Source organism: Chrysemys picta, chromosome 15 (assembly GCF_011386835.1).
Source record: "Chrysemys picta bellii isolate R12L10 chromosome 15, ASM1138683v2, whole genome shotgun sequence".
NCBI classification, from domain to species: Eukaryota; Metazoa; Chordata; order Testudines; family Emydidae; genus Chrysemys; species Chrysemys picta.
In genome coordinates this window covers 22258556-22281685 of record NC_088805.1, presented here as the reverse complement: position 1 = coordinate 22281685, position 23130 = coordinate 22258556, and the positions used below count along the sequence as shown (strand labels likewise).

At 37.5% G+C, this 23130-nt stretch overlaps 1 protein-coding gene across 8 annotated transcripts in view; it reads right to left on the bottom strand.

The window, feature by feature from the left end:
• Positions 1 to 485: 485 nt before the first annotated feature.
• Positions 486 to 23130, bottom strand: part of STX2 (syntaxin 2) — a 40718-nt gene continuing 18073 nt past the window's right edge. For 3 of the 8 annotated variants that reach the window (XM_005299549.5, XM_042852539.2, XM_042852540.2), the window contains 8 exons: positions 18930 to 19004; positions 17908 to 17981; positions 17613 to 17721; positions 12160 to 12233; positions 11915 to 12052; positions 10004 to 10114; positions 4845 to 4970; positions 486 to 2957 (listed from right to left, as the gene is read on the bottom strand). In XM_005299549.5, the coding sequence (XP_005299606.1) occupies positions 4887 to 4970; positions 10004 to 10114; positions 11915 to 12052; positions 12160 to 12233; positions 17613 to 17721; positions 17908 to 17981; positions 18930 to 19004 (665 nt within the window). In that variant the 3' untranslated portion in view covers positions 486 to 2957; positions 4845 to 4886. Of the gene's footprint in view, positions 2958 to 3314; positions 3404 to 4844; positions 4971 to 10003; positions 10115 to 11327; positions 11473 to 11914; positions 12053 to 12159; positions 12234 to 17612; positions 17722 to 17907; positions 17982 to 18929; positions 19005 to 23130 lie in introns of those variants that run through there. The other 5 variants (XM_005299550.5, XM_065568624.1, XR_006175025.2 and 2 more) reach the window with 4 other exon arrangements.

Genomic DNA, 23130 nt, shown 5'->3' with positions numbered 1-23130 from the left:
ACCAAACTGCAGAGCCCTTCAGGAACTCCCCCTCCTTCCTGTGAGTTTGTAGGAATTTCTAACTTCAGTTTACAGTAAACATTATAAGGAAATTGAAAAAACAAACCAAGCACCTGAACCTGCAATCACAGGAGTACCATTGCTAAAATGAGTAGCTCGACTGACTTCAAGATTTTGTTTGATAAAAATAATTGTTTTTCAGCTTTTTAAAAAAGCTAATGGGATTACTTCCTCTTCTAAAGTTACTCATATGTATAAAAGTTACTCATATGTATAAGTATGTGCAGTATTACTTCAGGATCTTGGCAGGGATTTTTTGAAAGGAAGTGCTTGATGCTATGGCTTATTCTCGCTCATTCCTATACACCTGTTTATTGGGACTTTACAATTGCTTTAAGAATCATGCCACCCACAATGAAATATTTCCAGTAGAATGTGTAAACATTTACAATAAACTCACCAACATAAAGTAGTCACAAGTGAAATGCTTGCATAGATAAATTTATTAGCGAATGGGAAATTAGAGGGTTTTTTTTTTTTTTAATTAAACTAGAAACCAGTTCTTTGCTCCTGAAGTGACAAGGAAGTAAGCATGTGCACACCTGTGTGGAATTTGAAATATACTTGTATTTTCTTTTCTTTTTTAAAAAACAAAATTGTGAGGCCAGTATATGAACAAATATAAAGTAGTAAAAAATGACCCTTTCAATTTATATTCTGAATGGAGAATCTCTTGCAAATGAGTGTAAAAAGTTACACACTTTTTTTTGGTTGATGTATATAATCCACTTCTGTCAACAGCACTATCTGATATTTTTCTTAAATAGAATAATCTGTACATTTCTATAAATAAGTTTTCTTACTAAATACTAGAAAACAAAGCTATTAAATAAAAATACATTTTACTTAAGAACTGACCATTTCAAGTCAACCAACTGTCAGTATTTTGCATAGTCACTCCTGGGTGTCCGAACTCAAGGAAAGGTAAAGAAATTTGTTCATTAATTAAGATGAAAATTTCAATAAATTTCTTGATAGCCGATTTGTAAGAGTCCATGAATAATCTTTTACAAGTGTTTTCAGGATAAAATTACTGAATCAGGATCTTATTCAGCAATCCCAAACACAGTGCAACTAAAGAAGCCTATTTGTTCCTATCTGCTTTCACCATGGATCACCATTTGCAAAATACAATCTGAAGAAAATTTCACAGTATATTTGGACAGCATCAAGCAGGAATATCCTTCAACAGATGGCATACATTGTAAATCTTGCTAAGCATTTCAATTAGTTACATTTTAATGTATAACTTGCTTCTCAGACATTTTAAACAAGAACATTTTAATGTGTAATGAGTCAGTAAGCTGCAGTACTAAAAAGTTGCAACATTTAACATTATCTAAAGCAAAACAATATTTGTAACCATCTTAAAACAGAAAAATGAAGAGATGTAAACCATGTTTTAAGAAGGCACCCTTTCTTCTTTTTCTATTTCACTTTAAGTGTAAATATATCTACATGAACATATTCAAATGAGAAATCAAAATACAAATTATAAATATTTTACACAGAAATGATACAAGAACAAAAATAACCTGTAACATAAAATTCGGCTATTTTGGTTAACTTTGAAATGTTTAAAACTTTACAAGCAGCAATATATCTATTATGATAGCTATTACTAAACTCTTCATACTTGTTACATAAATTCACAAAAGTAAATTTCATAACAAATCAGTGTATTATTAGCAAATCTAAACATAATGCAATTAAGGAAACCTATTCATTACTATCAAGATGGAACAAGATGAAATGTGGCTTATGCCAATCTGGTCAAAGTTGTAAAGCTAAATTGCTCTGTCAGTTTTAGTTTCACATGCACAACAAATTTTATTTTGGAATATCTTCCCAAACTGTTCAAATACTATATCTGTGCTTCATTATTGCATTTTTATACCAGGAAAACATTGCAGCCACTGTCTTAATTATATAGATTAGACACACATTTTAAGCAATTAAGCACAATAAATCTGATAAAGTAAATAGAACAATAAACTTCACAATAACTAGTGTTCCCCCCCCCCCCCAAATCTAAGAATTCTAACATAAATCCATTTCTGCTTGTTGCATTAAGTGCAATCTTCTAAGCAATCTTTAGTTGGGGGGAAGGGGGGTTAAAAACAGTTCAAATTTTATAGTCACTATTAACAGAACGCTATTTGGTTGCTTCATAAGCTTTCTGGAAGCAGGATTTCCCCCTCAAATTAAAAAGAATTGTATAATATCTTTATGCACAAATTGATTTTTAAAATAAAATGAGGCACCATTAGTTGAAGAGGGAATTTTTTTTCCTATAAAAACTGGACAGAGCAAGATGACTAAATGTTTTATGTAAAGTTATGTCTATGTCGCCTACAAAACAGTGCTCAGAGAATCAATTATTTTGTTAACAAGAAGAGAACACAAATGTGATACTAAAATTCTTGATTAAAATTGCATTAGAAGTGAAAAAATTATACCAAAACTCAATAGTTCCACAATTCCCTAATTAAATTCTGTGTTTATAACACTGAAATATCAAAAAATGGAATTCCCAAATCACTTTAGTTCAAAACCATTAAAAGCAGGCTTCGCACTGACAGATCCATGTGGTTTCTGATGAAAATCCAATTGATTTCCCATATACACTTTGATTTAGATATGATTAAACATTAGGTGCCATTGTGTTTTCATCTTTAAATCACTAATGATAGGTCAGCATTGAACATCATGTGTAACATGGTGTAAGGCATCTTTTACCACAAAAAAGTTAGGATATTTGGTTTCACTGCAGATGTGATTTGGAGCCTGAAGATTCTTAAACTCTTGGAATGTGCTTGCTATGATAATGTAGCTGCTAGGATAATTCCAAGGATCACAAGCAAGACAGTTACACAAATAATTATGAATGTCATTTTCTGCAAAAAAGAAAAATCTAGATTAATGTATCATATCAGATTTTAAATCTATTTTAAGTAGTACATGCACATTCTAGAACCATAGCAAATAGTATATATGGACAGAAAATGTTGAGATGTAGTTGAAGTTTTTTGAAAAGCACCTCAATACAATGACATACTTATTGCCAGTATTTCTCTTCCAAATTGTACATATAACTGCAGTCAATCACAGCAGTCTTAAATTAACTTTTGAATATTTGCCTAACACCTATGTGTTTTATTTCATGGAATACTCATGTTTAAATCCATAAACAACTTCTGTTGATAAATTACTGTTTGCTACATATGGAAGCTGAGTTGATAAAGCATGTTTACGTCTGCAGTCGTAACTGGAAATTTGCGAAACTGCTTATCTTCTCCTTTTCTCGGATACTTGTTGTTCATTCTTATTAACACATGCTGAGCTGAATAGAATGTAGTAAGAAAGTCAATAAGCAACTATTACATATTTGATAGCTCAGCTGTAATTATTGCAAGAACAAAATGGGTTCATTGGACTAGATGTGTCACATAGGCTAATGCAAGATTAAGTGCTCCTGATTCTATGGTTTAATATGCAAATGACAGGATTTACTAAACTACAAATTGAGATGGTATTGTATTCGTAACAACAAAAACACACTCCAGGTTAAAAAAGTGATAGTTTAAATAACTATTCCTGATGAGCTGTTTGAAAGAGAATGCTGCTTCTAATTATGTCAATATTTCCAGGTTTTAAAGATACAGAAGTAGCCATGGGCTGTTGTGAAGGCCAAAAGTATAACTGGGTTCACAAAAGAATAGGTAAGTTCATGAAGGATAGGTTGATCAATGGCTATAAGCCAAGATGGTCAAGGACACAGCCCCGCACTATGGGTGTCTCAACCTCCAACTGCCAAAAGCTTGGACTGGACAACAGAGGATGGATCACTCAATTACCCTGTTCTGTTCATTCTCTCTGAAGCATCTGGCAATGGTCACTGTCCGAAGACAGGATACACAGCTAGATAGACTATTGTTCTGACCCAGTATGATCATCCTTTTAGTATACAGAGTATCTAAGAACATAAGTACAATAGAGTTTCCCTTTCAAGTTCTGAATCATTGACCTTTTCATCCTTGCAGATCATCAGTGTAGGTTGTGACTGAAGAAAATGTTGCTACCTAGATGACAATAACTTGTTCCACTCATATAGAAAAAGGCTGAGAAGTCTCAAAAACACAAATTTGCGTTGTTATTTTAGAGTTAGTATCTTGTGCAGATTCCCACTTCTAAATATTGCCATCTCATAAAAGAGCTGATTAGAAAGCATATGATTTAAAAAGTCTGGTTTCTAATTGGGAAATCTTAACGCACTTGTGTTGCAAAACACACTTTGGCTTCAGAGTGGCATGTGTAATATGGGTCTGTCTTGAAAGCTCTTTATAATTGTAAACACACTATGTGATAAAAGTTAAACTCCAAGTGAAAAGGATTTCTCACCTTGGGCAGATCCTCAGCTGGTGTACATTTTCCATGTAAAAGTTAACAGGCTTGTAACAATTTACACCAGCTGAGGATCTGTCCCATTGATTTTTAAAATCTCAAAAATCTTACATAATGAGGGTGAAATCTGTAAATTACATAAAATTACCACTAGATCTCAGTTTTCATAATTCAAAAGATATCTACTTTTGAATATACCTTAGGGCTTTTATAGAAACTAGAGACTGACAAGATTCACTACTTCATCACGTCCATCCCCACTGCCTGGTCATTAGTATTACACTGTATATGTGTTAAGGGTTGGTACAAGATAGCTTGTTTGCGTAGTGAGTTCTCAAAAATAAACAACAGTGAAGCAAATTAGTTGATTAGTTACTTACTGCCGCATTGGCAGAGATATGCATGCTGAAGTTATCCAAGCATCATCGAATACCAACTGACAAACCAACAATTAGAGCAATTAAGGCAACCAACACCAGCGATATAATGACAATTATCCACTTTTTCTGTCAAAGAAAAGCAAGGAGATTAGTTTCAGAACACAGTGTTAAACAGGCTCTGGATTTATTCTCAATCTTTAGAAAAGAAATTCAGTCTTTTTAGGACCACCTTAATTTTTGAAGCCTGAAATGGTCCTGACTACCATTTTTGACTGCCACTTGGTTTCTTAAAAGGATCTCTAATCTAGTGAGGCTAGAGTTTATTGTAAATGTCAGAGTTATTAGCTTTTTTGCCAGCATTTACAAGGAAACATCTGGGCTCCCATATCTGATATCTACCTCATTTTAAACATATTAACAATTCCCAATACACTGAAAAAAATATGTTTATTTAGAGGGAACTGGGACAGAAAATATATACACCTCAAACAGACTGTATATAATTTGCTCTTGAAACCAAAGATTATTTATCTATAAAATAATCTAAGTACAATTCTAGTGTCTCTAGCTAGAGTCAGGTCTTTCCATATGACTTGCCTGCTCTGAAGCTACTTAACATGCCAAGAACATAAATAAAATTCTTGCTGTAGTCTCCCTTGCCACCCCCCACCACACACACACTATATTACATAACTCACAAAATTCCATTGCAGTTTTAAAATAATATTACTATAATGCAGATGCTAGACTGCAAAACCATTAGTGTTCAGAGGTCAAAAAGCAATTGTTTTAGTAGATTATTGACTTCATAATGACTCATCTTGGGGGCTGAAGGGAAGAAGCATATTCAAACACGAAGCATTTTCAAGTGTCAATGCAAGTGAATTAAATGCGGCTTTTAAAAATAAACCTTTCCAATAACATCACATCATTTCATTTCTTTGAACCGTATATGATGCCCATCAAATTATGATGATTCATACATTTTTAGAAGTGCATGTCAATGATAAACTGTGGCCACTGAATCTTTGAAAATAATATAGTATGAATGGAATTTCCACTTTGCTAAAGGAGATTTACAATGTTAGCAGAAAAATTAAATTAATTTTTTAAATATATTATTACAACCACATGTCCAGATAGGTCTTTCAATTATAGAGGTTCTAAGCCTTTATAAACATATTTCACTCCTGAATAACTTTGTGCCATAGAAGTTACTTACCAGTGACACATTTTAAACACTTCTTTTGGGTGTACAGTTTTTATGCATTCAGAAATAATTTGCATTAATGAAAAAAAGTTAATCTTTACTGCATGTGAATTGTGATATATTCCCCTCCCACAAGTTTCTACCCTTCAGAAGTAATATTCCAATTCACATTAAAGTCTATTCAGAACAAATTTGGTAAGCTATATCCTGTAATAACAAATGGAGTGTATAACAGACGGGAAGAGGAAATTTGGTAAAGAAATTGATTTCACTTTAAGGACAGAGACCATGAACAATTTGAATATAAATTTTACAATCCAATTTCATTTGACCCATACATAGAAACTCTAAAAAAGCTAAGCGTTATTTCTTGTATGTTCACATGCTTATAGTATAGAAAGTAAAACAAAAAACATTTTCATAAATGTTGTTCTTCGAGATGTGCTGCACATGTCCATTACAGCGGGGGGGGGGGGGGGGTATGTCCTCCACGCACTAGTGCTGGGGCTTTAGATGTACTACTAGGGACAGCCACACCCATGCCTGAGCTGCTCTTGCTCCTAAGTGGGAAGTATAAAAGGAAGAACTGCCCAGTGTTTCCCTCAGTTCCTTCACAGTGGAATGCCACAGTAGACTTCACTGCACTGGAGAGTGGGTCTTCATTTGTCCCTATGAGTATGCAGCTTTGGGAAGAAAACTGGAAAGTATATGTAGACTGATTCAGGTGGGAATCACACACTACTTTGGAGAGAAACGTAGCTGAACTTTGTCTTTGTAGACAACTGTATATTACTGATCAGTGATCAGTGCATTCTATTGTTCATGCTCCTAGTGGAGAGAATAGCCATTAAGAAAGCTACCATTGGTGAAAGGTGCAGAAGTAAGCATGATGCGAAAGGTTCAACAGAAGGGTTCATAAGAGCAGACAACACTAAATTCAAATCTCAAGATAGTGCTGGATCCCCACAGGCAGAAATAATCTAAACCTTTCGTGATAGAGTGAGTAAACCCAGTCTTACCATCAATTTGAGCATGAAATGCTGAGATGGCCACCATGTGCACAATAACGGAGTGTGTGCTAGGTCTGACTCCTTAAAAAGTGAGAGGTAATCTAGAATCAATTGAGTCATTTTCTGAGTAGGTGGCATTATGGGAGGCCACCAGATGGAGAACTGTCACTTACTCAGGTAAGCCGCTCATGTGGAAGGTTTCCTGCTGTTAAGGAGAACATTCTGGACAGCCACTGAGCAATAAATATCTTGTGCATTCACTGATGAACCATGCCATGAGGTGCGGCACTAGGATTTGATAGAACTCCAAACCATGGTTCTGTGTGACAAGGTCTCTGGTTATTGGTAATGGGAAGGGTTGTTGGTGAATGGGTTGTGTAGGTCTGAATACCATGGCTGTCTCAGATAGACTGGAGCTATGAGGATCATTCTGCCATGACCTTGTCCCATGAAAAAACAGAAAAGTGTTGGATATTGATTCTGGGCTCTGACCAACCCTGAAACAGAATCAGGGACATTTTCTGCTTTGCCAGGCTGCAAACTGATCGGCCAACAGAAACCCTCCTATGCAGAACACAAACTAGAACAGCTGGGTTGAGAGACCATTTATGGTCTATGTTGAAGGATCTGCTCAGACAACCTGCCAAGCTATTTTGAATCTCTGTCAGGCAACATGTCCTGAGAGTGACAGAGCTCTGTATGCAGAAATTCCATAGCCTGTGCCAAGAGGCAGTCAAGCTATCTGACCTAATGCCACCCATTTATTCACATAAAATGCCACTGTGGTGGTGTTGGTGAGCACCAGGACAGTCTTTCCCTGAATGTGAGGCAGGAAATGCTGATGCATATGGAATATTGCTTGCAACTTGAGGAGGATATATAACCTGTATAGTCCACAAACCCCGAGTCTGAAGATCACCCAGATGTGCTCCCCACCCCATGACTGAAGTTTCCATTACTAAAGTCAAGCAATGCGGGGGGGGGGGGGGAGGAGGGAGGACTCCCTTGCACACATTGTCTTGGCTCATCCACCAGCTAAGAGACTATGCTATCATGTCCAGAATGCATACTAGCTTGTCTAGATAACTGAGGGTGACAGACTGATCAGACCCATGTTCACAATGCTTGGAGATGCAGCCTGGCATTAGGAATAATATATGTACATTTGGTCATGTGACCTAGGAGCCTTAAACAATTTCTCTCTGTGGTCTGTGGATGATCCTTGAGGGGGACACAGAGGTCTTGTAGAGTCTGAAATCTGGAAAGAAGCAGAAATGCCCTGGCAGAAGTCAAGTCCAGGACCACTCCTCTGAATTCTATTCTTTGCAGAGGCAATAACATGGACATTTCTTCACTTAGTTTCAGACCCAGAGTATTGAACAAAGTTTGATGGACTATAGCCTGCACCTGGTGTCCAGAGCAACCCTGAAATAGCCAATCTTCCAGGTAAGCATAAACATGGATGTATCTCTAGTGGAGGTACGCTGCCACCACTGTGATGCACTTGGATAAAGATCCCCTGTGCCAATGATAGACCAAATGGCAGCCTGGTGAAACTGGTAATGATCATCCTGTGTCACAAACCTCAGAACTTCCATGTGACAATCCATCCTGGCCACAGGAAGTAGGCATCTTGTAAATCGAGGGAAGCATGCTCTCTCTCCTGGATCTAGGAAATGCCATGCAGAACTTCATGTTCTTGATATATTTGTTCAGGTTCCGAAGGTCTAGGATGGGTCTCAGACGCTCTCTAGCTGTGGGTATTAGAAAATATTGAAGGGGAACCTTTTCTATGGCTCCCAATAACAGAGTCTGCACTTCTTGCCTTAGTACAGACTCATGAGAGGGCGTCCCAGAAGAGAGACTGGAGGGTGAGGTGGTGTGGAAAGAAAGAAAATGCAGAGTATCATCCTGATTCCATCATGCTTCGCAGACACACTTGTCTGAGGTGATGCACTGACTGCCAAGCATGTAGGAAATGGGATATTCTGTCCAGGGGGTACGGCTGCAGGAGGAGAAGGATCAGTTTGGCCCAGGTCTGGTAGTATGCTGTCCTTGACCTAAGAGTCAAACCAATGCCTTGAGGCCTGGGGGATGTCTAGATGAAGAGACCAGGGAAACAGAGGGCAACAGCCTTCTCCTCTGTGACCTTCTTTGCCTTCCCTTAGAGCAGTCAGCCTGATAGAAGGGATAATACTGCTGTCTACGCTGGAACTGAGGATGGTAATTTTGTCTGCTTTGCAGCCAAACTGTAGAGACCCAAGGACCTCAAAACCACTCAAGTCCTTCAGGGAGTGCAGTACTTTATTTTAGGTAAGAACAAGGCACATTCCTTGAATGGAAGGTCCTCAATTGTCTGTTGCACCTCCACAGGGATCCCCGAGGACTGCAACCAGGAGCATTGAGACATAGTGAGTACTTGTCACCATAGCTCTCACTACAGAATCTGCCACGTCCAAGGAGGCCTGAAGAGCTGATAGAGAGAAGGCAGTCCTCAGCAGCAAAGGACTGAAGAACCCTGTTCTCTCAAACCCGCTGTCACATTATTGGCAAACAGATTGCCTCCTAGTTAGAATAGTCATACTCACCAACACTGCATACGGATTGGCAATACCAAGCTGTAAACTTGCCATAGAAAACAAACGCTCTGACCACTGACATGGATGGCAAGAAGGAACTCAGGGAGAGGTGGCTCCATCATTTATACCTCTTTCTTCGAAGCACGAGGAGGTTGGGAATGGTTGGGGCTGCCCCTGAGTATTGCTAGGGAAAACTCTCCAGCACTGGTGCATGGAACACACGCACACCCACAGTAGAATGGATAGGTGCAAGCACTTAAAGAACATCAAGTTACAGCATGTGAAATTAACTACAGTAAAAACTACCTTTATGTTATGCCATATCAATTGAGTTATCGAAAATCCAGAAAAAAACCTTACCCTTCGTGCTTTACTTTGATATTTAACTGCTTTTTTTGTCTCCTCTTTAGCATGTTCTACATAATCTGATGCATTCATCACATTCTTTTCTATGCTGTTGATCATTTCACCCTTAAAATAAAATTAAGAAATTTTTTTTAAACCACTACTGGAATTTTCTGGAGCCCTGGATAATGAACCTGAGTAAACAACATATCAAAATGATTTTAAACATGGAAAATTATGTATTAATGGCTGAAGTTTTTATTTTTGCATCCACATGTGATGGAAAAAAGGAATGGGAAGCAAGGTCTCATAGGAAAAACATTTTAACCTAAAAAGAAAAAATATTGGTAAGGGCAGGTAGGGACAAAATACTGATAATTTAAAGCATATTCCTAAGAGAAAGGTATGCTTTAATAGCTAATCTAAAACTGGCATACTAAAGAGTTCAGAAGTATCTGAAGAAGCATATGGAAACGGCAAGAATACCTACAAAATATTCATCCAAAATTATTCACAGGTTTTAAGGAGGTGGATTCCTCCAAACTAACTACTTAGAATGCCAGTAGATAATGAATTTTAGCTCAGTTATGATGAATGAACTTTGGGAATGAAATGCAAGATCTGGAAAATATTACAGTAGATCTGTTACCTGTGTTTCTGTCCATCAGAAGAAATAATCAGCAGAAGTGAACAGCAAAGCATTAAAAATGATGCACAAATAACTTGTTCATTTCTCTACAAGTTTATAACATGCCAGTAATTTTCACACTTATTCATTTTGTAACAAGGCAATATATCAGACTTATAGAATGTGAAATCCTCCAAAAAAGGATATGCTAAATATAGGCTGATTATTCACAATACTACCCACTGAATTCTTTCACAGTGGATCTAACACTGTTTACTTTCACTGTAAAAAAAAAAGTCAGTGAATCCCAAGAACAGAGTTTATACAGTTCAACTGAATATAATTTTTCATATTTTTATAAATACTGCAAATAGAGTTAATTGCTTTTAACCCTAAATGATCTTTTCTTCACATCTCCTTATGAAGATAACATTTGTGAAATTGAGAGGTGGGGACACTGGCTATCACCCTCCCACTTATGGGCTTTGCTCCCATTAACATGAATGGAAATTAAAACTAAGTATGGGTATGTAGCATACCAATTCTCCATTACTGCCAATACACTTCTCACCCAACATTTAACCCACCACCACCACCACCACATTAGTCTTCTGCAATAGCGAAGAAATTCTGTTGGTTTTCAAAATATTAACTGCCTGTTATGGCCTAGTTAGACCAAATTTACTCTTACTCTATGATCTAAATCTAGATTTGAATTCAGGTCAGTATTCACCCACCATATTATTTAGCCCTGATCAGGGAAAAAACGGTTACTTACCTTCTGTAACTGTTGTTCTTGGAGATGTGTTGTTCATGTCCATTACACATGACGTCCGTGCACGCGGCGCGCGCACACCTAATGTGTAATGGATGTGAACAATCACTCGAAGAATTACACTATAGCACTAAAAATAGTTTTACACTTGTACTTAAATCTATACTGCAAAAATCTCATCCTTTAGCATCTGACACATTTTTGTATATCTTATGGATCACAATGGCAGTTATTCATTATCCCTAGCAGATGTGATCAGACATGGAGCTCAGACTAGACGATGCCTTCTGGCCTTTAAAAAAAAAAAAAAAAAAATCTGATGTGTAATCTTCAGTAGTTTGCTTTTAGTTTTTACAGGGTTGCGATTACAGCATTTAAACAAAAAATGATACCTAAAAATATTGCAGTTATCAAGATTGCTAGATATTTGAATATGTCACTGTCCTGTATTGTTTTCACAGGAAAACTACAAAACATGCAAAGCATTTCATTACTAATACAATATTTGAATTGGTTCAGTTACCTGAGTCTCAACAAACATAGCCATGTCCATAAACATGTCATGTAGTGCCCGTATACTGGATTCCAGTTTCATAATATCTTTGTGTCGTGACTCAATTTCATTCAGAGCTTGTCTAGTAATTTGGGAGTCCGATATAATCTTTGAAGAAGGAAAATAGGAAATAACTAATAAGTATGTGATGGACATATTCCTGAATAGAAGAAATAGAATATGTGATAGCCATAAAGTGGGCTGTGAATACATACATCAGAAGTGAAAATAGAAGGATTACCACTTTCTAACATTTCTTCCAGTTCTTCATCAGTGGTGTTTTTTCCAGCTAGGAAGAAAAGTATATTTTAAGGTTATAAAGTAATAGTACTTTATCTATTCAACATAAAGGTATTTTGCTGTACCTAGAAGCCTGAGAATTCACCATGAACAATAATTACATACAACACAAAAACAACTTAAAATTTGTTAACTAAACATTAACTAATTGACTCTTTCAAACCCAAGTATTCATTGTGTTTATGGGGAAGTGGTAGCAATGAAGTTATATTACAATCCCAGGAAGAATGTGCTAAATCCAGGATTAGGATTCTGGAGTTGATGACTCACAACTCAGTACTCAGACCTTCACTCCACAACAAGTAACAGGTTTTTAATAACAATTAGCATCCAAACCTCATGCCAGTGGGGGGGGGGGGGTGTCTCTCAGCCATTAAGCACATGTATGAGAGATTCTGTAGCATGAAAATATCTGCAGCTGTGGTAACAGGACAGAAAAGAAGGGAAAAACTCACCTCCTGAAGGTAATGATTCTAGATTGTTGCATGGTCAAAACAATACCATTTTTAAGAAAGCTATTTTTCATAATAATGTATTCCCCTATCATGATGTCTCTATAAGGCGGAGACTGGGAGCTAAGAAACATGAGGTTTTTAAAGACAGTTTTCTATAGAAATTTTTCTATATGCAATCAAACTGTTATTCCTCAAGCTGTTTCTGATGGTAAGTAGTATTGTAAGAATCAAATATTTTTGCAGACACAGTAGAAGGTTAAATATAATGAAAAAATAAAATCATTAAATTCATTTTTCATGTTTTTAGTAAGCACAATAGGAAAAATTACTTTAATATAAAATGATAAACTATTTAACATTCATGTTTGTACAACTCCTATATTATATTGAAGATATTAATTCACATGAGTATCTAGGGAAACTATTTTCAAAATAAGGATCTAAATTTCTTTATGTAAGTAATGAAAACATATTACAAAGAGGAGATTAAAATTATTTTAATATAGGATTCAGTTCACATTAGCACACGGGTTCTCAAACTTCATTGCACTGCAACCCCTTCTGACAACAAAAATTACTACATGACCCCAGGAGCGAGGGACCCAACCCTGAGCTGCCCAAGCCCCACCGACCTGGGATAGGGTGCCCCAAATCCTAAACCAAAGGGCTTTATATAAGTCTTCAGTGCACACAAAATGCTAAAGACTCAACTTTAGTCAGAAACAATAATTTAAATAACTTTAAATAAAAGTAGCTATAGCTTGTGATATTTTAGGATTTTTTGCTTGTGGGTGAGTGGAGAGGATGGTAAACTGCCAAAAAAATTAATCAAGTGTCATTACCTTGGCAGGAGAAGCCAATGGAAAGCAGCAACTCAGTTACAAAAGGACTCAGTTACTACAACGACAAAAGGAGCAGCAACAAAGAGTTTTAATTCTCCACTACATCATGAGATCTTCACTCTCTTTCCCATATAATATGGTAGAGAGCTGATCAGATTTGCTGTCCTAGATTCACTGTAGCTCTCTTTGGTTTTACTGCTTTCCACATAGCTCCTCCCACTGAATAGTTGGGTTGCAGACCTTCCACTCAGATGTATTTATTTATTTATATTGCTTCCTGCACATATTTCTAATGCTACATGCAAGTCTCTGTTTTGTTTCTCTAGACCCACTGCTCTTTGCAACACCTTCTAATCAGTGTTGGCATCATAACATGGAGAACCCCAAGCTGATGGAAGGAGATGGGCAAGGAAAAACACCTCCAAAAACAAAGGCCTGAGTTTCCCCCTTTAGCAGTACCACTGCCAGAAGAGGTTTGGGTAGGATTTCTAGTAGTAAATCGTTTCCCTCACTCTCTGGGTTGACAAGTTCATCTTTTTTCCCCCCACTGCATACCATTCCTGAGAGGGATACAGGATCAGCCTGTGAAATGCAGAACTTGCATGGGACACAGGACCCCCAGAAGAACTTGCTTAGCTAGTGCTCAAGCATGGCCTAGTTTTAATTTGGCATAATTTGAGTATATTTATCTCTTCTGGTTATTTAAGTACAAAGTTTCCCAGAGATCTTAAATGTTAAAAGTAAACATACAAGTAAAAGCCAGGGAAAAACATAAGGGATATTTATTTAGTTTAAAGACGATCACTTGTTTTCATTGCTATTACTACACCAGTCATATCAGATTTTGGCCACAAACGATTGTCAATTGTTGACTGGTTCATCCTTGAATTATTTCTTCAGTCATCACTAAAAAAAACAAATATTTTACTTAAACGAATACAAGTATGAAACACTGAGTGGAGAGCAACAAGTTACAATGAAGTAATGCAGTGGTGGCAGCCTGTTAAACTCACAAGATTTAAATGATTTAGGATACTGCAGCAAAACCAAATGACAATCATTTTCAATTTCTGTATAGTATCTGGAGATGTTCAGTGTAGGATGAGGTAGTCATTTATGATCATTCAGTGCTAGAGGCAGGTTGAAGCATAACAAGTACTCTTAGTGGTAATAAGAACAGATCATGAAAGAGTGAAGTGCTATTTAGAACTTGAATTTAACAGACGAAAGAGACTCTTGGTTTTTAGATCTATATATTACCAGATTGAATGTAATAGGAATTTCACATAGCACAAAGATTCAATCCTGGATACAGAGATTTACAGACTGGTCTGTCAAACTTTGGTGGTTTGCTAATAGCTGGCTGATCATACGGTGCTGGCTTCTTCCGCCTTACTCCAGAGTCCGCACAAGTTGTGGTGCATCAAAACTTACTGACCCCATTATTGGATTTGGCTTTAGTCACATAAGGACCTCCACAAAATCCTGCCCAAGCTATGCTTCCAGGCTTGGCGTCTCCTCTCTTAAGCTCCTCTCTGTAAGGACTGCTCAGCTCCACCATACATGCGCTCCAGAAAACCAGTGACTTAATGTTTCCCACCAGAATCATTTCTTGTGAAATGGTGGGGTGGTCAGGCAAATACAGCCAGACTGCTACCAATGCATTAAATAATTTCCTAATATTATTTTTTCATATAAGTAATTGCCATAGGGATGTAACAATCAAAAACTAAAGAGATGATGGTCTGTAAAATCATGAATGGATGGGCAGGAAGTCCACAAGAACCTCTGTATTAAGATGTTGTCCAAAAATATCAGAGTGTGTTAATTCCTGCTCAAAAAGTTTATTCAGAAATTTCTTTGAAGAATAAGTTCTTGATTTTTGTTGTAACTTGACATGATTCTGGTTAAGAAGATAGAGAAAAAACAGCTAGAAACAATTTCACTACTTTCTAATGTGGAAAACTTTGCTCCTCCATTAACTTAGGTGGAGGTACCAGAAAGGAGTGATCCCTTTAATCATTCTGTTTAATGCACTTACAGCAACCGATATTGTAGCAGGCAATGATAAACAAAGTTGAACAAACCAGAACAAACCAAACCTCAGATGTGATTTACACTTCCCATGAACACGTCATCTCAATTCATAAGTTTGGATACAACACAGTGAAGATAGTATGAATTGGATAAAACACTTAGATCAAATATACAATGACTTGGGCAGCATTCCTACCAACATAGCCACACACTGTGTGGGCGAATCATTTAAAGCTTCTTTAAAAATCCCAGCATAAGGGGATGTCCACAACCTAGTGACTTTCAGTAATCTGATTCCCTTCGGCTTCTTTGAAAATCCCCGCCATAAATTATAAGAGATGTACCTAACTAGTGAGGAAGGGAAAGTTAGTAGTGAAATAGTGTTACCAAAATAGTGATATTTCACTTCCTCCAGAAATATTCATGGATGGTTTTATGAATTCCACTAATTGTTAAATAGGTGAAAATTCAAGTTTTAAACTCCCGCCCCCAACAAGAGGGTATCCAGTATCTTCTATTTTACACAAATGACCACACTGCACCTTTCAGTGAGGAGTGTCTGGTTTGCCAGGGGAGAGGGAATAGTGCTTTATGGGCCAAGGAGGGAAGGGGAGCAAGGCTTAGAAGCTGCTGCAAAAAGGAGAGAGAGTCAGCTTGGCAAAACTGACATATCCAGGGACTGGAAAGGCTGGGGAATTCAAAAGGGGCAAGCCTGACGGAGGAAGTCTCTTTTCCCCAGACCAGGCAGAGCACCACTCACCCTTCTTCCCACTTAGGTGGCAAAATACCAGGTTCGGTCAGGACCTCCTGTGGGCATCGCGCTAGCCACTCCTTTCTATGGGGGCTGGGAAGGAATTTTTCCCTCACCACCAGATTGGCCTAGGTGAAGTGGGGGGTTTTCCACCTTCCCCGCAGCAGGTTCAGGGAGGGCTTTGTTATGGTGAGGAAGGAAGGGTGTTAGGCTATTATGTCACAAGTCATTATGTAAGTGGGGGTGGATGTCCAGGGCTAGTACTCCAGAGGGAAGGTATACAGTGACCGGATAAATGGCTTGGTAAAGGACTTAAAAAGGGAGGTGTTGGTTAAATGAATGGAATTGGGGGGGTGGAGGGAAATCAGGGCTCCTATGACTGGTATGGCAGGGAGCCAACCCCCCTTTCTTATAGGCCACCTTAATCCTTGTTTGAGAGTGGGGGGGGAATAGTAAAGTCCCAGGAATGGGTTGGCTGGTGGACCTGGATGGAAAAAAGAGGGGGGCTGGCACCAGCCCGCCAGGTAGATATTGAATGAACATGAAGTTTCCTCACTGTACACTTATCTGCCCGGTTGTCCCTGACATCTAATAATAAAGTTGTGGCCTGATTAAAACCATATCAAGTGTCTCCTATCCTTCTTTCGGTATAGCTGTACAATACAGGCTACAATTCTAAGAAGCAGGAGAGGTATAAAAACATTCAACAGCACAGGTCGACAATCTTTCTGGGTAATAATCTGGCAACTCTACAGTGAGTGAAATACTGGCTCATTGAAGTCAATGGGATTGACATTTTGCCACTGATTTGACTGTATATTCAGAAACTATGAAGGTAACTTTAGTAAAAGAATGATGATGTCTAGAAGTATCTACTGAGAACAAAATCAATGTTTAAACTAACCTTAACCTGCAGAATGATCAGTTCTTCCATATCAGAATCTATTAGACAGTTACACATAATATAAATAGCTGGTTAAATTGTAACATAAAACAAACAAGTAGAAGCTTATTTGTGTTATCATCTAAAGAGTTAAGTTCCAAAGGAGCAGCTATAGAGAAGTATGCAGGACTACATTGCCATTTTATTGAAAAAAACCTTGTCTGGTGGTACAAAATAAGAACTGGAATAGAGGAAAATAAAACTAGAAGACTGGGGGTACTATTTCAATTCTGTATAAACCAAAGCAACAAAAAGATGTCAATAAAACAAACAAACAAACAAAGACCATTAAAAAAGTTAATTCAGCCACCTAGATCAGAAGAAAATTCAGATCACTTACTTATTTCTAACTGTCGCTGTATCCGTCCTTTGCTGCGTTCTCGAAATCGGGTCTGGGTCGTATTGTATTCTGTCATGACCTCCACAAGCTTCCAGGACAATACCGAGTGCTAGTTTTGAGGAGTAAAAATATATAGTACATTATTTTACAACAAAATGCACTTGCCCAAGTATAAAATAGTATGTATGCTCCAGCAATATTCCCTTTCCCCACCCCACAATATTGTGTCTCTTTTGGAGCTTTGTTGATTTTGTTAAAATCCTCAGATTTCCCCATGCATACTTGATGATCATACCTGTGTTTTTTGTATCCTGAGGTCAACTGATGTTCGATTAGCATTTCCATCTTGATCAAAACTTTGTTCAATAGCTAGGAAGAATATAAGAATTCATACTGTAAGGTGTTAAGAATGCAACATATAGTAAAAGTTAACAAACATTTACTATTTTATAAATCACAATTAGTATTCTTTTCCTTTTTCCTACCCCCAAAAAGGTAGTTTCTATTTATAAAGAGTTTCACCACATAATAAAAAGAAAACCTATTAAGGATATATTCTTAACCTTGCATTCTATAACTGTTTACACAGTCAAATTAAAAACAAAATTTTACAAGTATCTGTTTGTTGATGGGTATTATGTCATCTTTTGTGCTTGGAAGGAGCCTAACAAATTGGGGTTGCTACTACAATCTGAATAATAAATGTTGTTTGCTGGACAGAGGAATTTTATTAAATATTACTCTTAAACCTAGAAATCTATCACTGAAGAAAAGAATGTCCTGAATGTAATCTAGTGGCACTAGAAAAAAAACAGTTATGTTTGAGTTGACATATTGTGAACAATTAAGACTCCTAAATACTTAATTAGTTGCCTAAATAAGGGGCCTGATTTTCAAAAGTACTCAGGAGAGATATATGAATTTTGGGCCAGATTCTCAGCTGGGGTAATTTACCATAGCTCCAGTCAGTTTGTACCATCTGAACATATGGCCACTTATTTTAAAATTGTTGATTAATACATTAAACACTGGGCAAATATTTTTAATCTACAATTCTTTCCTTTCATCTGATAAAAGAGCATGTCTTGATACAATAAGTGAAACTAATTTTAACATTTTGAGTTCCAAGATTCTGTAATATATACAGTGTATTATATTTTCTTAAAGTTTGGAACATCTCACTATGATACTATGAAAACCAAATTTGTATATACATATATTGACACCATTATATTGAGGGGCAAATTCCAAAGTTCTGGAGATACATATAAAAGGCTCTATATAATATTTCAATCATGGAGGTTTTTTTGGACTTACCCTTTAACTTAGCTTGAGTTTTATTAGCAATTTTCTTGATTTCTTTGTTCAGGTCCTCGAGTTCTTCCTTTGTTCCTTTTTTTAAAGGAATGTGAAACACAGTTTTTAGAATAATTAGTGATTGATTCTAAGCAGTACTGACAAGTAAGTATACCTTTTGGAAGGTATCCAAACTATCTTCTCTAGAACCTTACAACCTAAAATAGACTACAAGCATTAAAGGATGAAAACCAAACAGGTGGAGGATTGTTGGAGAGGGTGGGCAGCCCGAATCTTTAAATTACCTGACTTACTTGTAGTGGATTATATTAAATTTTATTCTATACTTAGGGTATTTGTGATGTATTTTAAGTTACGTTGAGGGCACCCAAAATGTAAATACCCTTTTTCAGCATTTATCTGCATCTCAATAAGTTGATTAACTCTCCAGTTACCTGGCTAAAATAAAGTTAGTGAGAAAGTGTGGTGCATGAATTCATTAAAAATTGTATAATTTTAAAAGAACATGAAACCATGCCAGCTGCCTAGTCTTGTGCATAAAGCAATGGACAGGGAGACAAGAGATCTGTGTTCTATGCCTGACTTTGCCACTCTGCTACATGAACATGAGCAATTCACTCCCCCATCTCCCTGTGGCTTTGTTTTCCTAGCTGTTTTCCTAGAACTTTGTTTTCCTTTATTAAGTTCTTTGAGATCCTCAAGTAATAAGCTCTATAAGAGAGACGATTATATAATTTATGTGGAGTTCATCACTATTGTATCTCAGCTTCCTTCCACTGCTCATATCAATTTAATCATGTTTACTTAATGCTGACATTCACTCCTATTTTCTTGTTTATCATTCTGTTAGATATGCAAGAGGGTAGTAGACTAATTTGTGTGCCTGTAATAGAAGAAAACTGCAAAGATTAAAGCTTCATAGCCCCTGAAAGAAAAACAATACTGGAGAAGCCACATTTGTTCAGAAGCGTTTGGATACTCAGAATCAAAACCAGAAAGAGGACTCTGACTTGATCATATTTCTAGAGAAACACCATCTGACACTTTAGATCAGTTGTCCCCAAACAGTGGGGTGCACCCTGAGAAACATTCAAAGGGTGCGCGGGGTGGGGGGGAAGAGAGCGAGCCATCCTCCATGAGGGCAGGGAGGGCGCGCCATCTAACTCCACTCCGCCCCCACACCTGCCCCCAGCCTCGGCCCACTTAGCTCCTGGGGGCAGGATGTGAACAGGGGTGTGGCCCTGCTTTCAGCACCCAGGTCAGGGCATGAACAGAGGTAAGGGGTGCAACCTAGAAAAGTTTGGGGACCACTTTAGATTTAGATGCAAGAGGATTTTAGTTTCTATTAAGAGCTATTACTTTGGCCTACAGCACAGGAAATCTGAGAAGGTAGGCATCATGATCTTTGTTGTATTATGTATTAAGACAAGATTTTACATAAAGTCAATCAAACAAAAGCTTAAAGTATAGATGGCTCGCTGCCATATTTCTTCCTGAATGCCGGTACAATTATACAAGGAAAAGTTACTGAATTTACAAAAACAATTATTTGTCAGAAAATGTTTGAGCTGTAATGTTTGATTGCTGATATGATCATGTTGTGGATAGGGCTGAGTGAATAGTGGATTTTTTGGCTCAGGGTACTAAACCGCCCCCATCTCCCAAAATAAACAAAACAAAAACAAAAACAGGAAAAATTCCAGTTCAATCCAAACTGACAACCTCCCAACCCTGAAAGTTTTTGAACCAAAACCTGAAGTTATTTACCCACAACCCAAAAAAAAAGTCTTTCAGGTTTTTGTTTCAAATTGGCCACTTTCGGTGCCTTTCACCCTTTTTAGGGCTTTTTAAAAAATTGATCAAATATCAATTTGAAATGAAACATTTTGAAACTAAATGTTTTGATTCTTGATGAAAAATTCAGTCAAAACCTTTTGCTGAATTCGACAAATAGGTGTCAGGACCTGAAAAGTTCTCCCCCTCCCCCCTCCCCCCCCCCCCCCCAAAAAAACCCACCCAAAACCAAACCAAAACATAAGAACACAAAAACGTCTATACTAGGTCAGACTAACGGTCCATCTAGCTCTGAATCTTGTCTTTCGATAGTGGCCAATGCCAGGTGCTTCAAAGAGAATGAACAGAACAGGTAATCTTCAAGTGAGCCATCCATTATCATCCTCCCCCAGCTTTGGGCAGTCAGCGGCTAGGGACACCCAGAGCATGGTGTTGCATCCCTTACCATTTTGGCAAATAGCCACTGATGGACCTAACCTCCATGAACTTATCTTATTCTTTTTTGAACCCAGTTATACTTTTGGCCTTCACAACATCCCTTGGCATTGAGTTCCACATGTTGACAGTGTGTTGTATGAAGAAGTACTTCCTTATGTTTGTTTTAAGCCTACTGCCTATTAATTCCATTGAGTGATCCCTGGTTCTTCTGTTATGTGAAGTGGTAAATAACACTTCCTTTTTCACTTTCTCCACACCATTCATGATTTTATAGACCTCTATCATATTTACTCCTTAGTCGTCTCCTTTCCAAGCTGAAAAGTCCCAGTCTTTTTAATCTCTCCTCATATGGAAGCTGTTCCACACCCTTAATTTTTGTTGCCCTTCTCTGTACTTTTTCCATTTCCAATATATCTTTTTTGGGATGGGGCGACTAGAACTGCATGCAGTATTCAAGGTTCAGGCGTACCATGTCTTATTCCCTATATCTTTCCTAATGGTTCGTAACATTGTTAGCTTTTTTGACTGCTGCTGCTGCACACTTAGCGGATGTTTTCCCAGAACTAACTATAATGATTTGAAAATCTTTCTTAAATTGTAACAGATAATTTGGATACTATCATTTTGTACGTATAGTTGGGATTATGTTTTCCAATATGCATTACTGTGCATTTATCAACATTAAATGTCATCTGCCATTTTATTGCCAAGTCACTCAGTATTGTGAGATCCCTTTGTAACTCTTTGCAGTCTTGTTTGGACTTAACTACCTTGAGTAACTTTGTATCATCTGCAAATTGCCACCTCGTTGTTTACCCCTTTTTCCAGATCGTGTATGAATATGTTGAACAGCACTGGTCACAGAACAGATCCCTGGGGGACACACCTCTATTTATTGCTCTCCATTCTGAAACTGAACATTTATTTCTACCCTTTGTTTCCGTCTTTTAACCAGTTACGGATACATGAGAGGACCTTCCCTCTTATCCCATGACTGTTTACTCTGCTTAAGAGCCTTTGGTGAGGAACCTTGTCAAAGGCTTTCTGAAAGTCCAAGTACACTATATCTACTGGACCACCCCGTCCACATGTTTGTTAACAGATTGGTGAGGCACGATTTCCCTTTTCAAAAACCGTGTTGCCTCTTACCCATCAAATCATGTTCATCTATGTATCTGATAATTCTGTTCTTTACTATAGTTTCAACTAATTTGCCTGCTACTCAAATTAGATTTACCAGACTGTAATTACCCAGATTGCCTCTAGAGCCTTTTTTTTAAATTGCTTGTCACATTAGCTATCTTGCAGCCATCTGGTACAGAAGCTGATTTAAGCGATATGTAACCTATCAGTTAGTAGTTCTGCAATTTCATATGCGAGTTCCTTCAGTACTCTTTGATGAATACCATCTGGTCCTGGTGACTTATTACTTTGTTCCAAAACGTTCTCTACTGACACCTCAATCTGGGGCAGTTCCTCAGATTTTCACCTAAAAAGAATGGTTCAGGTGTGGGAATCTCCCTCACCTCCTCTGCAGTGAACATCAATGCAAAGAACTCATTTAGCTGCTCTGCAATGGGCTTATCTTCTTTAGTGCTCCTTTAGCACTTCAATCGTCCAGTGGTCCCACTTATTATTTGGCGGCTTCTTATTTTTAATGTACTTACATAATTGTTACTGTTAGGTTTTGATTCTTTTGCTAGCTGCTCTTAAATTCTTTTTTGGCCAGCATTTGTGCAAATTCACTGCTGTTGGTAGCCACCAGTTTGTGGGAAAAATCAAAGGGAAACACAAACCCTTCGCGAATCTGCACATACACAGTAAGTTCAGTTGGCATAGGCAGACACAAAAGCTGAGATTCCTTGGGTGTGACACAAGACTAGTGCATACATCAAATTAAACAAAATACTAATGTTATGGCAAAATTAAATTAATAGGAGGTTAAATCTACTAATGTCCACATAGGAGT